At 40.6% G+C, this 15843-nt stretch overlaps 1 protein-coding gene across 1 annotated transcript; it reads left to right on the top strand.

Moving 5' to 3' along the window:
- On the top strand, positions 1 to 14126 carry LOC140925003 (uncharacterized). Its single transcript, XM_073374965.1, has 14 exons — positions 1 to 335; positions 1104 to 1160; positions 1839 to 1911; positions 2601 to 2671; positions 3697 to 3804; positions 4368 to 4690; positions 6665 to 6734; positions 7278 to 7341; positions 8256 to 8315; positions 8896 to 9073; positions 10322 to 10365; positions 10848 to 10922; positions 12312 to 12388; positions 13155 to 14126. Exons 1-14 carry the CDS (start codon positions 1 to 3, stop codon positions 13285 to 13287), a joined length of 1668 nt encoding a protein of 555 aa, XP_073231066.1. The 3' UTR covers positions 13288 to 14126.
- Positions 14127 to 15843: the final 1717 nt, after the last annotated feature.

Here is a 15843-nt window from a genome sequence, read left to right as displayed (position 1 = left end):
ATGGCGGTCTTCGATGTAATTTTGAACGACAAGATTTCTGATTTGAGAGACCTGCTGCGCTCCGATCCAAAGTGTGCAAACTCTGTAGGATGGCACGGCCTCACTCCTCTGCATCAAGCAACTTTGAGAAATAACCAAGAAATTATGGATTTGTTGCTGGATCACGGTGCTAATGTGAACCAAGCAAACGCATTCGGCGAGACTCCTCTCCACTTCGCTTGTCAAGCGGCTTCTTTACACTGCGTAAACAAGTTCATCGAGAACGGAGCAGATCTAAGAGCAGAAGATGAAGCTGGGAGAACTTGTATTCATCATGCTGCTAGGAGTGGGTCTGTGTAAGTGTGAGTTGACTTTTGGTTGAAGATGACACCCATTCACTACTGAAACATATTAAAATTCCATTACTCCACAACATTCGACTGTGGTAGAGTACTGGAGTTCACTGTGATTTTTGGCATCGGCGTGTTTTTTGCCGCAGATTTTATTTCAGAGTCAAAAAGCAAGACGTTCAGATATGTTTGATAAAAGTTTCAAAGTACAGCCAAAGCAAATGCTCTGTTGTTGACGTTACAAAGCAATTTCACTTTCCGTATCACCCAGTCAATATCTACCATTAAAACTTTATAGATTAAGTAAAACTATACAATTTTGTCTAGGAATTAACTTTTGCAGATTCTGGGATTATAGAATGTGCAAAAATTAAGTACCACAAGCACTGTTAGGGGTATTTTATTTATTTATTTATTTTTTTTATCCATTTTTGTTTGGTTTTTCAACTTTCATATTTCCCTTGTTGTCTGGCTAGTCCCCCCTTTCAATTCATCAGCCAGCATACACATTGTATACAATAATATTTAAAAGTTTGCTTAGTCAAACCTCACTTAATACGGACACCTTATTATCACAGAAAGTTTGCTTTGTCTTTGGGGGAAGAAAGCCCTTTCACTTTCTCTAAATTCAACCCACTTAATACAGACACCCGTTAATAAGGACACTTCATATGGCCCCCTCAGTGTTTGCATTAAGGGGGTTTTTGAATATACTGCAATACAACTATTAATTTTAATTAAACAAGCTTATGTTTTTATTTTCTTATATTTTAGACTGAAACTGCATTATTTGACAGCATGTGGTCTGAGTTTGAAGAAAAGAGATAAAAGGTATCCAAATTGTTAATAGATTTTACTCCCTTCTAGCATAAACGTAATGAGGTAGTTTTGCTTTCCATCTGCAATGAGACTGTGCCTCTACTTTTATGGTTTTCTTCCCCATGTGTGGTAATCCGTGCCATGCGAAGTCTATCTGTTTTCAAGGGCAAAGGCAGTACCTTCATTTCTTCAGCTATTCTAAAACCCTAAGAGATGGTCTGGCTCTGGGAATTGAACCCACTCTGCAGTCAATCTCTCTACTAAGTGAGCTAATCTTGTCGTGATTTAGCTAAGTTACAAGTGCATGAATCAAGAAATTCAATGCTACAGTATTGCAGTGGTTCAAAAGGCATAATGCTTTTCAGTGGATAAATCCCTATCCACTGGATAGCAAAGCCTGTGGAAAAAGTGTTTCCGTGTGATTTTAGAGCAAAGAAAGACCAAGGAATGAAATTTTTGGCTTTCACCATGCGAAAAAAGGAGAGACGCTTGCTACACAGGCTATTGATATGGCAATAAATATTTATATATTGTATATTTATCAGTGTCCCTAATACTTATCCCCTGGATGCTGATTTATCCGTTAGATATTACTATTGAACATTTAAACCACTGGGGCCAGCACTCCAGTGATGAGGCATAATTGCAGTCTATTTAGAAACTAACCCCTTGATGTATTTGTGTACACAGGGGACTCACAGCACTTCACATTGCAGCTGAACATGGTAAACTTGATGCCTGTGAATATCTTCTACGTCACAAGGTAACAACTAGAACCCCGTCCACAGAAATCCAAGTATATTTTAAATGTAGTTCAATGAAATTTAGCACAGTTAACGACATGGAGCACGGACACACATTGTTGGTCAGTCGTCAGTGCAGTGGTTCAAGGCCGATCAGCCTTGCTTGTGTCATCTCCATGTGCTTAGTACAGCATTTCCAGGCAGCTGCTTCACCGATAAATCAATGTGACAGGTGCATTGTTCCATTGGAGTGGGGGCTCGTGGCTGGAAGGTGCAGGTTTACCAGCCATGGGATTGTACGTCTGTCTTGGGGCTGGCTGTGCCAAAAGTGGAAACCCCTGGACATCCCGGGCACCCACCTCCACTAATTGACCCAGTTGTTAAACTGCATTTCTTTACATAGATTAGCCTCCCATCCACTAGTCTCCCTCGCAGCTGTTTTTTGGATGTCACGCAATGCTCCCCCAAAAGGGAGCATTGCGTGACATCCAAAAAATGGCTGCGAGGGAGACTACCCATCCACATGAAACCAGTGAATCTGCTCAATCTTTTGATGGGACCCAATATTTTTGTTGTAATATTTGTTGTAACCCATGAATTAGTTTCCTCGTGTGTAGACGTATTAAGATATTATGTTGTTCCACTCATGACAGCTCTAATATGGGAAAATTATAAGCAAATGTTTTTCTGTTTGCACCTTTCCTTGCAGAGGTTTCCTCCTGATGTTCGAGATAGTGCAAACACAACACCACTGCACTTAGCTGCCAAGTATGCTCACTGGTGAGTTTGCACTGTACTCTGAATAAATTTAATATTGGTTTAAAATGGTTTAAGCCCCAATTTCCATGTACAATTTCTCTGGACTGATCTCCATCCTTTTTCGTGATAAAGAAATATTTGAGAGAATTTGATAAAAGATTCAAGCATTTTTTCTTTGATGATCATTTTTTTTAGTAATTCCCATAATCTTTTCTATGATGTATGGATATTACAGGAATTTTTTCGTCACTCTTGGGACAAAGAGAGTTACAGTTTGACTACTATAACTGGGGCCACCTAGACAAAGTTAACCAATCGGATTACAGGAAAATAACAATACGTTCCAAGAAAGTTAGTTGCAAGTTACCATGAAACGAAATAAACAACACGGATCAAAATCAACTCATCACAACATACAGACATGAGCTTTTGAACCTGCTGAAGAAAGCCAGTGTTTCCTGACAGGTCTGTTAGAGTGAGTGAATGCATTATTATTTTCCTGTAATCCGATCTGAGTGGCTCCAGTTACAGTAGTTGCACTGTAACTCTTATACTCCTTAAATTAAAGTGATTAAACAGCAAATTAGAAGCAAGCAAGGTTTTAAGGCCAATACACACGAGGGATTTTGCTCCCGGAGCATGCTCCAGGGGCACGCTCCGAGAGCAAAGCTCCTCCGTGTGTACCAACGATTTCATGGGTATACTTCATCCTCGGGAGCAGAATTTCCACCCCACAAAATGCTCCACGATATTTAACAGGTTAAATATTTGGGAGCAAGCTCCCGGGCAAATTAGCAATCTTGTTGAAAACGCTCCCTCATGTGTACTGACACGTGCAAAATGAGCCTGGAGCATGCTCCGGGAGCAAAACCCCTTGTGTGCATCGGCCTTTAAGCATCAGCCCATAAATACTTAGCCTATTGGTAGATCAGTACTGCATGAGTGGACTTCTTGTGGCGTTTGAGCATGCCATGCCATACACGGCTTTCCACAGTTATCCTCTACAATGTGCCAACAATTTCTGTGATTATTCTGATTTTCTGCAGTGAAGTAGCCTGGGCTCTGGAAAGTAAAAGCAAATTATCAATGATTAATGAGGAGGATGTGATGAGAAAAACACCCATGGATTACGCTGGTGAAGGACAAACTCCAAGGTACTGCATAAAGCCTTAAACAATCTTGTTCATGTTCTATTATTGTAGTAATAATAAATAGTATGGTCCCAGTTGTAGTAATAGGCTATTTCCGAGTTCCACAAACTCTCACTTTCAAAACAAGGCTAAACACAACATGATAATTAAAAATCGTTTGCATATCAGTGGCTATGCACATAGCCTCGATTTGAAACAGAAGCTTGGAGCAACTTGGAACTGGCCTAAAGGGGCGTAACCAGCCCATAGACCTGTAGGCCCGAGCCTACAAATTTTTTCCTCCTTGTAATGAATTATGCATTGTTGGGATGAGCTAAAAAGCTTAAGAGATTAAAGTGTTGGTAAGGTCAGACAAGTCGTGCATGCAGTTTTCAGGATATGTGGAAATGAAAGCCAGCGAGGCCTACAAATAGTTGAAGAGCTGGCTATTCCCCCAGCCTATTATAGCTCCCAACTTTTGGGTGGCTGAGTAACCTTGGTATCACACTTTTGCAGCATCATAGGTTGCATGAAGAAAGGTTACCTGTGAATAATTTACTGCTTTTCTTTTTATTTTGTGACGACAGACACTTGTGGCTTAAGAGACACCTGAAATACTGGCAGTCCAGCCGCTGTCCCGCGACACAACCACCTTACCCATGGATGCCGTGGTTACTATTACTCCTGTCTCCATCCTTTGGAATTCTCTTTATTGTTGAAGCATTCAATCAACTTTCAAGGCTGTTTGCAATATTAGCAACAATGTCTATTATAATTTTCTTTAATGTGTGGTCATTCTCCAAGCACAGGATGCAGCATATTTCTGGATTACAGAGTCCAGCTTTGCTTGGATACTTCTTTGGACTTATCGTACAAAGTCTGCTGTGGTATTTTATTTATTTGACACCTCATATCCTTTGAAATGGTCACTTCTTATCTTGTAAATCCACATGATTACTCCCTATCCTTAGTAAAGATATTAGACTAAGGCTTGCAGGCTGTTCCCAAACACCTTACCTCACTTTTCCTCTTAGTCTGCTACACAGCCGTTTTTAGTGTTGTCACACAACGCTCCTCTCCAGTGTTGCCTGACGATACTAAAAATGGCTGTGTAGCAGACTACTTTCCTCTTTGTGCCTCGTAGCACATAAGGCCTTCTGATTTCTGTAATACATGAGAACCGTGCAGAAGCATCCACCCATAATGGGAAGAGTTTGTGGTTGCTTACTGGAGGTGGTAACTTTCAAGAATCGGTCTACAGGAGGTCCCTTCCTTTTCACGGGATTACAAGGGATAAACCAATGGAAAATCATAACTGCAAGTCCAACAAGTGCCCATGGTTGTTTACAAGAGGGGTCACCTATGAGAGGTTCCTTTTGCAGGGATTTGAATGGGAAAATTTTGGTGTTTTACACAGGTGGTCACTTATGGGAGGTGGTCGCTCACAAGAGGAGGTCGTACATGGAGGTTGGCTTGTAATAGGGTATTACAGGAGTGGGTTATCACCCTCAGCCCAACCCCCAACCTGGAGGCCCGGGGGGTCACACTTAGGCTGGTCTCTACCCTTCGACTTTTTTGGCGTGAATGGCTCTACCCTCCCCTCATGAATGTTACCCCCTCCCCCACGTACCATGGGTGTGAATACCCTCTTTGCTCCTGCCATCAGAGTCCCGTACTTGGTCGGACTATTAAATAGACTAAATGATTGTGTTACTCTCAAATATCAACATATTGTGTAATTGTGTATTCTTATTGCTGGCCTACCCAGCAATTCAGTTAATGCTGCAATTGGGTAAAATAAACAAGCATCTATCTATCTATCCAGGAGTCTGTGACTCCAACTAACATAGCTCTATGGGTAAAAGAGACTTGCCAAAACCACTCCACCATTGAAAGGTGGTGATAGCTACAGTGCAGCGTTCTTGAACAGCGTCAGAGTAATAACATATACAGTTGAGTTAGGTGGTGCATTTCTTCCTAATGGTAGAAAATAAATAGATGAATGAAGGGTTAGTTTCTTAACAAAATTGCTATGCTGCATCTGTGGAGGAGTGAAATACAAAGATTTGGTTTAATTAATAAACTGAGTTGATTGGTCGCTGTAGAAAGACAGAGAAGTTTTCGAGCAAAAAAGTAAAAAAGATAAATGTCCTTATTATACGTTGGTAACTTGTAACAGTCCTCATCAGACTGGCAAGCCTGAGGCCGGCGGTACGAATTACGGTCGTTTGGCTACAAAGTGGTTTTGCTACAAGTCGTTTCGCTGCATAATGAAGTCGTTTCGCTACATAATGAAGTCGATTCGCTGCAACCACCTTTTTGTATCAAGCAGTTTAAAACGATTTAGAATGAATTACAAACGGGTAATAACGAGTTCAGTTTGCGAAACGACTTTACAACTTTGCAGCGAATCGACTTCATTATGCAGCGAAACTACGTATAGCGAAACGACCATACTCCGGCGGTGCACTTATTTTACCCCGCTCTCTTCATCAGTGCTCTGTTTTATGGGTATTTAAAGCTACTTTAAGCTACAATGAAAAGGGGGAAGTGAAAACAAGGATTTGAGGTCATACCTGGGGATCCAAAACTCGGAACCTTCTGTACTCAGAAAGAATAAGAATCAGAAAGAATGACACGGATCGAGATGGCATCAGCTTCTCTATCTTCCTTCAGTGGCTAATCTGCCTCATCAACTCAGTCGATAAAACCAAATCTTTGTAAAAAAAAAAAAACACAAAAACGTCAGCCTTCCATTGACGCGATGCAAATCTTCTTAGGAGTTACTGGGAGTCTGTCAAAGTGGACTGTAAGTCCAAAAGAATTCAACAGGATTCGTTTCTTGATTATTACATTGTAACCATGTGTCCTTAACATGTATCACAGCTTTGGCCAGATTTTCTCTGGACCTTAGCCGCTGTTCTTCTATTAGCAATAACCCTCATAACATTAAAGTAAGTTGATTGATAGATTATGCAAAATTGGACACTGGTTCAATGTTCTTTACGTCACTGATTTGTGAGGTCCGTGAAATTTACAATATTTACATAACAATTTATCACGTTAGGCTCCGACTCTTTACACATGATTTTATACTTATTTATTTGCTGATCTCGACCTTGATGCTACTTTACTCTTTAAGCCTGCCAAACCCCACAAGTTTTTAGCATTAATTCTTACTGTGTCAAAATAACTGTTACCTGCTTGCTTATTTACTTTTTTTTTTACTTACTTATTTATTAACTTACTTAAGGTGGATTTTCACTATCGCGCAATTTTTCCGTGCGAACGCGCGTAAATACGGTACAGGCAATGTATGGAAGGTCACGCGTGACCGTAAAAGTTGAACTTGGCTCCACTTCTACGTTTGCGTGTGGCCTTTCGTACTTATTTTACAGGGAGAGGAGTTCTGTACATAAAACGAAGTGTGTTGTTCACGCTTTCCCAACAAGGAAATACTGACGTACTTTTTTCCCCTTAAATTTCCATTCGCGCAGAAAGCTTTTCTCTGATCCGGGTGTGGTGAAGTACAACAAAATCTCCAACACTGGTGAAACATTGGTAAGACTAAGCTCTACCTAGTGCTTGTCTAAAACACGAGCAGTATAGTGTTTCGTAGTAAATAACAAAAGGCCTATCTGTCTCCGGGTCGTTTCGCCCGAAAGTCGATTCAGTCGCCCGAAGTCGTTTCGCCCGGACTTAAGTCGATTCGCCCGTTGTTTATTTGTCGTTTATTTGCTTTTGGGCGAAACGACCAGTTGTTCAAAGGGAGGAAAGTGCTATCACCCAGTAAATCACGATCTAGTGGATAACGCATTGGATGTTCCCAATCCTTATCCACTGGATAGCGATTTATCTGGTGATTATTGCTATCCACCCTTTGAACGAATGGAGCAGGGGGTCTTCACAAGCTCAATCTAGGATTTTATTGACTGGCTATGTAGATCGGTTCATCTTTTCACTAATCCTTACGGAATTCAGAGGTACTTGGCTTGAAATAGGAGGAAATACTCACCAAAATAGGGGATCATTATATAGTAGAAAACTACCATTTGTCTATTTATGCCGTTCTTGAATGATAGTGCCTTAGTGGTTAAACTGCGAAACATTCATGCGAAAACCTTGTTTCCTCCTCTCTGCGTACAATTCGCGCTGGAGAAGCAAGAATGATTTTAACCAGACACAGTAGCACATCTTGGCTTACCCAACATTTTCTTTTCGTGTGGCAAGTTATAAACATTTGCGTGAAATGTCGTTACCATGCGTTGTGGACAATCGTACGTGCGCGCGTTTCGTTCATACTATCTTAGGGGAGTTTGTTTTGTTATTTTGATGTTTAAACTTTTCTCCTTGTGTTGCGGAAAATATTGTTGGTTAGCTTTTTGTTATAACGTTCACTGTCTTGTCAGTCTTTTACATCATATGTTTTCGTTATAATTCTATTTTTCTTCTGTTTTGGTTGTACTTTCTTCCAGAGCATTCTAGATGTAGCAAAAGGAGTTGTACCCGAAGGAGACTTCTGTGAAGTGTGTGAGGTAGGCTATTTTAACTTTTCTTTTACTCTTAATTAGCAGGCAGCACCAATTTCTCTTGAGTGTCGAAAATAATTACGCAACTGCGTTGGTTTTTCGTTGCCACACTATTGGACATGAACAGCAAAATATAAACGGTACCACTGCTCAGTAGCTTTCATTTGAATGGTTACATTTTAGGATTGCATTCACAGACTCAAAAGTTAGAACCACCTTGTACAACATAATAAACAGTACCACAGGAAAGCACTGCTCAGTAGCTTTCATTTGAATGGTCACACTTAAGGATTTCATCCACAGACTCAAAAGTTAAAACCACCTTGTACAGCATAATAAACAGTACCACAGGAAAGCACTGCTCAGTAGCTTTCATTTGAATGGTCACACTTTAGGATTTCATCCAAATAGTCAAAAGTTAGAACCTCCTTGTACAGCATAATAAACAGTACCCCCAAAAAACGTACTGCTGAGTAGCTTTCCTTTAATAGGCCACACCATAGGATTTCTTCCACGAACTCAAAAGACAGACCCACAATGTCTCTCTATTTGACTTCAGGGATTAAAACATTGATTCTTCTTTCAGATTGTGCAGCCTGAGCTGACCAAACACTGTCGCCTCTGCGATGCATGCATGCTTAGTTTAGATCACCACTGTTTGTTTTTGAAGCGTTGTGTGGCAGTAAACAACCACAGGGCTTTCGTTTTCTTCATGTTTGAAGAAATGCTGGCCAATATTTTGTACGTAAGAGCAGCGATTACTTGTGAGTATAAAACACTTTTTTTAAACGTTTCCTTATTTAGTCTTACGCTTATGCGGAAATCTTGTAACCTGCGAGTACAACCGTTTGTCCTCGCTCTTCGCCGCTCAGTTTTCTTGGCGGTAAAAAGGCTAATATATAGATTTAGCCAGGGCTAAAAGCGAAGCTCTCGATAATATTTATAGTTCGTTCAAACATAATATAAAATCGTGTAATGCTAAGCGGCGAAGGCAACGCCGGAGAACGGTGAAAAACAACAATAGGTCTTTTTAGCAAAAAAACAACTTTGCACGTGCAGCACACTTTTTTGTACATTTCTATGCCGTTGTTTTGCAAAACAACAACGTGAAACTTCCAGAAACTTCTTAGATACACTTTTAATGGAGGAAATGTCGTACGTGTTCTCGTTCACTTTTTTTCACTGCCGCTCATTTTCACCTTGCATTTAATTGGTGGCCGCTAGCATTTCTCATTTTGTCACCGCCGCTACAAAATTTTCATGTTGTTCTTCCAACAAAAAAATGTCTCCTTTTTTTTTTATCTCTCGCTCCAGATCTCTGTCGCCCTTTTTCTCGTTGAGCTTCGCTGGCCTCCCGCCTTCTTTGTCTTTTCTCTGTATTTCTCTTGCTCTATATTCTAAGCTTAACACTTTAGACAACACGGATACAGAAACAATCTCCGTTTTCCGTTTTGGTCTTTATTATTGACTCTTTAGCTGTCTATACGTCTCTACTTAAAAAGACGCCGGTGGCTATGCGATTTCCCGCCAAAATGACCTCGAGTTGCATTTGGGTTGCCATACCTGTTGATTGACTTATTTTACATAGGTTTGCCTGTGGTGCGGACGGACGGTCGGGCGGGCGTACGGTCACGTGATTACCAAATTTTCTCGGAGGGTTAGACTACTCTATTTTCTTACCCAGAGTGCTCCGCTGCGCGAGCTTCGCGCTCCAGGGCTCCGCTATGAAAATCTTAAGTCGTAGGTTTTAATTGTATTACTGTTGGGATCGTTCTGATTGTCGTCATGCTTTGCATCAAATTGTCTCATCCACCTTAAGATATTTTGAGACGATCCGAAAATGCGAAATCCGAAAATTTTTAAATCCACGTGCAAAAAATAGAGTGTTACTGTCTTGTCAAACTGAATACACTTTCAAAGTTGCTGTTTGGTTTGCTTACTGTGCTCTTGCGAAAATACTGTTTTGCTAATCATATTAATCGTTCTCACTTAAAGTGTCTTTCTACTTCCAGACTTTAACCTGCAAGTCTTTATAGGAGAGGCTTCTTCTTTTACTGTAAGTTAACACCAGGACACCCCCCTGGTTAGCACTAACATCTCCTTTAGGGCAAAATATTAGGTAAGGGGCGGGGGGAGGCGGGTAGGTGGGTAGTTTCCTGGAATGTACTAAACACTTACAATTTTTGGAGCGGTGATTCTTGATTAGGAAGACCTTAAGTTTAGGAGATTATCCTACAATCAGTAGAGAAGCAAAAGAGAAAAGCTTTGTGTTCAAGACCATGAAAAACAAACCACGATTGCATTATTCACGTTACAGAAGTGAAAATTTAGCATTGTTGCTTAATTTCCACTTTTTTCTCCCACTTCCCACCCTTTTAGAACTGCCATTTTCGCTCTTTCCTCTCCCGCGTTCCATAACCCTTCCATCCGTATTCTCCTGTTCTTCCACCCCCCCTCCTGTCCCCCCCCCGTCTGATTAAAACGATTTAGAAATGTTATGTAATGAGCTTACCTTACCTTAACTCTTTTTTCTTTCAGGAAGCCATGGGCCGTGATGTCTATGTGTCAGTTCTTTTCATCATCAACTGCCTTGGATTAGTCTATGTATTATTTGTAAGATATGTTTTATTGTTTATGCACGAATTAAACGCATTTGCCCTTCGTAACAAACGGTATCGCGCAATGTTAACACACGCCTCCAAATAACAAGAGATCTGGGCCAGGTTGCATAAAACCGTCTTAAGATAAGAGGGCTCTTAACTTTTGTTCTGGAACAATAACCTATTGTTTTGAAATAATAGTTACGAGTTCCTTTAATCTTAAGATGTTTTTTGCAACCCGACCCTGGGCGCCAGTTGTAGCGCTATCCACCACATAAATCACTATCCAGGGAATAAATATTAGGGATAACAATTGCTTTGTGCACGGGATAGAGATATATCCATTTGATAGCGTTATACACCATTTGAACAATTGGGGCTTGGAACAAGTTTGCATCGCCACGCGTTCGGTGAGGTGAGGCTACTTTCAAGTATGTTGTAGTAGTTTGGTCCGAGACTATGTATATCAGCGGGGTCATCGCTCGCTGTTGAGAATACTGACATACTTTTTAGTGATGCTTTGCAAATTCCTGCTTGAAAAAGAAAAAAAAAACGTGACATCCAAATCGTTTGAAGTCTTTAAACGTCGTTGACGTCACCCTGAATTTTGGTCACCTTATTCACGTGCTCGATTTTGATGTACTCGAGAGAGACCCTGCGTGAATCGAGTAAGATCTTTGTTGAGCATGCGCTGCTTGGTGCTTGGATACAGTTTCGAACCCAGGCCGAAAAGCCCTGCCCTTGGTACAACGGGCTCAGTTGTGACCAGCGGTTTATCAATAAATGGATGCTCGCACCCTGAAAACCGGTAAAACGATAGAGAACAAAATTGACTGGTCTAGAAATTCGGGCTTTGGCGACTTCAAGGGCTCGACGCGATTCAGACAGAGCCTCATTTTCTTCTTCTGACTTAGGTGATGTCACACGGAACGATTTGCAACGACGATTTTTAGTGGAACACAGCGTTGCAATGTTGGAACAATGTTGCAGCTATTCGCGAAACAATGTTGCAACGTTGTCTTGCGCTAAAAATCATCGTGGCGAATCGTCCCCTGTAACATCTCCTTTAACCCTGTAAGCCCTAAGAGTGATCAGTATCAAATTTCGCCTTGTAATATCAGTGTTTTGTGAAACAGAGTGGTCACGAGATTTACAGACATGATCACACAAGATGAATTTGCTTGATATTTTATCAACTTCTCCCCACTACTTCGGTAGGAAATGAATTGGGACATCAAATGAAAATTCAAATTTTGATCTTAGGATTTAAAGAGTTAAGAAGACAAAAGGAAGCTTTGCTCGCAAGGAACTGGGAAACCACACCCACTACTTAGCAGAAGCAGGAACTTTGAGTAAAATCAGTTTACTCATTACTTTGTATTTTTTTCTTTCAACTTTTCAGTTAACCATTTTTCAGTTCAAAGTTATAACCGATGGTGGAACGACTTACTATTCCTCAGACGGCCAAGCAAGTCATAGGTCAGTTTTCTTAGAAAGTGTCCCTTCGTGAAAAAGAGATTCCCACTTTTGAGTGGTTGAAAGTTTATTGGGGCGAGAGAATTCGTTTGAGCAAGCTGTCCTGGGGAATCAGTAGGGTAGGAAGAGCCTCGGAAAGGCCTGTGGCCCGTTTCTCGAAAGTCCGGACGGACAATTAACGGGCCGGCCCGGAAAGCTGTTTTTGTTTACACAGAAAACTGATAAAACTATCAGTTAACAAAACAAAATGGACTGGTTTCTTAGCTAGGAACGGCTCTTGTTTTCTTTAGATTTGATTTGAATACTTGATTTTGGATTTGAAACGTCACGGACACTTTCGAGAAATGGGCCCCAGGAGTGGGTTCCCCGCCGTCCCCACCCACTCCGCTTTGGGACAAAAGAGTGGAAACTCTTCGGTTGTGTAGCAACGGTTGTTTTGTTCCCGTTTCACAGCGGGTCATACCTCCATCTTACTGTCATGAAACACTGCTCCCATGCATATCTTGCCGTAATAGCACACTTTGGCACATTTTGAAGTTGTATGTTCCACAGCGTAAATTTAATGTTACAGTTTTTGTAGAAGTAACTTATACAAGATTTATAACTGGTTGCGGCTATCTATCTTTTTTCTTTGAAGAGAAGAAAACGGATTTCAACTTCAAAAAAGTTAGGCTAACTTAAAGTGATGTGCCGACTGCTTTTCCTATATTTCAACTGCGTAGATAATGTTCAAGAAGAAATGTGATATTGATCTTATTTCCTTCCGCAGAACCTGGAAAGACCTTTATAAATTTACGGGAGTACCGTGGTCTCAAAGAGTACAGATATTTTCGCAGTTTCTACTAGGAGAATACTCGTTTTCCAGAAAAATCAAGATGAAACGTGCCGACACATTTGTTTAGGATCGTGAAACCTTCGTGAAAAGACTTTTTATGCATTTAGCTTTTTCAGTGGTCAATAGTTGACCTTGATGCGAGGAAAGGTGAAACGAGTTGGAAAAGCCGAGGGTGCAGAACGCTGTACAAGAAACGAAGTTCAACGTTGTCTCACTGAAGTTTATAAACAGGCTCTGGTTGAGCCAGGGGAAAAATTACTACAATATCCGTCTCTGACGGATACATTCTAAGACGGGTTATCTGTCTCTAGAATTTTCTAGTGTCTTTGATGTCTGTTGGTGCTGATCTCGCGATGTATATAATCAGTATCGTACACACGACAGGTTATTCAGACATTATGATTTGATCGGGAAAAGAAACTTTTCTAGATGGTCCACGAAAAAGGATGGACAGTTAAAGAAAGAGTATAGATTTAAGAAGTGTACGTTTACTGTAGTTATCAGTAAGGGGCCTTAAATTGATATCTGTACTTGGTCAAACGATTCATTCCCAGGCGGTAATGTCAGAGGTGTTATCCACGAGGTAAAAAAAGATTTGAAATAAAGTTTGGTGATTTGTTTTGTGCGAGCTTTAGCGGGTCTATGATAGCTTCAGAGCGTTAAAACTGTTTTCTAAATTAAACAGAAGTCAAAACCAAACAAAAACGCAATCTATTACATTTACAAAAAGGTAACACAGTATATAATAAGCTTAAGATGATAAGAAAACTTGTTATTGAAGTAGTACTTAAGGAGCTTACAAATCATTCATGGTGTACTAAAGGATTGCTGTCTCTTTGTTTTCATTTGGCTTTCCATAGTTACTGCGTATAACGTGCAAAAAAGGAACCACTCAAAACGTTACTTATAGTAGTAAATTCAAGTTTAGTTTCAAGACTCTTGGCGTTTGTTGTTGCGGTGTATTTTTTGCCTCATCCAAGCTCTCCCAAGGCTTAGTGGAGAGCACAAACTTTTAACGCGGGGTGCTGGAGACGAGCGAGATGCGCGAGCGTAGGATGATGGGAACGAACCCAGAGCACGAGCGGGGGATGATCGGAAATAAAGCCTGCGAGATCCTGTATCGCTTTTCCCCCTTCCCATCACTCCCTTTGCCCTCGCTTTCCTTATTGATTAACTCAAATACCCTTCGCCCCGCCCCCCAACCCCAAACAGAAAAAAAGTGATTGCGAGCGACTGGGAACGAGGCAGGTATATTGTGGACTAACTGCAAGAAAAGTGTATGGAGCCCGTGTCTCTAAAGTCCGATGTTTTGAACATATTTTGTTCAGCCCTGAAGTCTGAGCTTCAAACAAAAATATCGGGAATTAACGAATATGAGATTTTGAAATTATTGGACGGTTGTTGTTGAGGCTGAGTATGACCTGAATAATTATACAGTTCGAGGAGGGTTTTATCGCCGAGGCTGAAGACTGGGGCGGAAAACACCTTCCGATATCTTCATAATTTTTCAGATTATACGAAAGGCGAATGCATTATTATCTTTTATTCAGAATAGATAATTCATACCTTTGAGAGATGTTTACCTCGATCAATATTAGTTCCCATCTTCATTTGCTTGTTCCTCAGCAAATTCAGGATTTGTCATCCGTCGAGTTGTATTCTTTTCCGCCATTTTCTTCAGCTCTACCAAAAAAGCTGAGCTAACGCAACTTCGTTCCCAGGATTTCTCTTTTGCCGTCCCTGTTTCTGACGATATCCTGTTATTTTGACGTCATTTTCCTGTATATTGCAAACATCTTCCAAATTTGGTGAACGCTTGCTGGTTACGAATGATTAATTAGTCGAGAGACTTTGAGCCAATCAGAAACAAAGAAATATTTCGATTGATTAATTAATATTTTTCGACATGATCTTCTCTTCGACGTAAGGATCAGTTTGCTTCTCAGGGGCACCCAACGGCAATTTTCGGGAAAATATCTGTTCGGAAGACGATTTGAGATCTAGAATTTTCGGAGCATTTGTTGTAAAATTTCTTGCTTGCCTGCCTCTCCTAGGATTTTCGAACATATACAAAATGGTATAATTACCCATTTTTAACGTATTTTGACCCTAAAAAAGGCCACCTAGAATTTTCGGGAGCCCTTTTCCTGGCTGAAATTTTCGAGAAGGTAAGTTTTTATCCCTATAATTTTCGGAACACTAGACTTTCAGCTAGGAAATCCGAACAGATGAAAAGTTTTTAGCGGATAAAAATATGCCTATATCTACCGTTTGAATACCAAAATACGTTGAACAATTTGCTATGTTAAGTGGTTTTAAACTATATCCTCGTTGGGTGCCCCTGGCTTCTGTGTTTCTTCATTTGTGAATTGGGCCTCCGACCACCCAAACTCAGGAAAAGTATTTTTTGTTAAAAGCCTTAGACATACAGCTGTCATGGATACTGAATGAAAGCTCTCCTTTAATAAACACTACGCCCGAATAAACTCCATGTTCAAACATACGTCGGATCCAGCGGGCTTATCAGAGAGAAAATAGGCCCTGGGTATCTGTGCGGATTTCCTGGTGAGGGTTGTGCTTCATATAACTTCATTGAAAGATCTCTTATTTGGTTTCCAAACAA

The sequence above is a fragment of the Porites lutea genome, chromosome 14 (genome assembly GCF_958299795.1).
Source record: "Porites lutea chromosome 14, jaPorLute2.1, whole genome shotgun sequence".
NCBI classification, from domain to species: Eukaryota; Metazoa; Cnidaria; class Anthozoa; order Scleractinia; family Poritidae; genus Porites; species Porites lutea.
Note: the sequence above shows the minus strand (reverse complement) of the source record. Positions and strands in the feature narration are given on the sequence as shown.

What these genes read in the sequence shown, in the direction of transcription:
- LOC140925003 (XM_073374965.1), top strand. Translation starts at nt 1, where the DNA reads ATGGCGGTCTTCGATGTAATTTTGAACGACAAGATTTCTGATTTGAGA. An exon ending in GCTGCCAAGTATGCTCACTG is followed by an intron (nt 2,672 to 3,696) that starts GTGAGTTTGCAC and finishes GATTTTCTGCAG; the next exon opens with TGAAGTAGCCTGGGCTCTGG. An exon ending in GGTGAAGGACAAACTCCAAG is followed by an intron (nt 3,805 to 4,367) that starts GTACTGCATAAA and finishes TTGTGACGACAG; the next exon opens with ACACTTGTGGCTTAAGAGAC.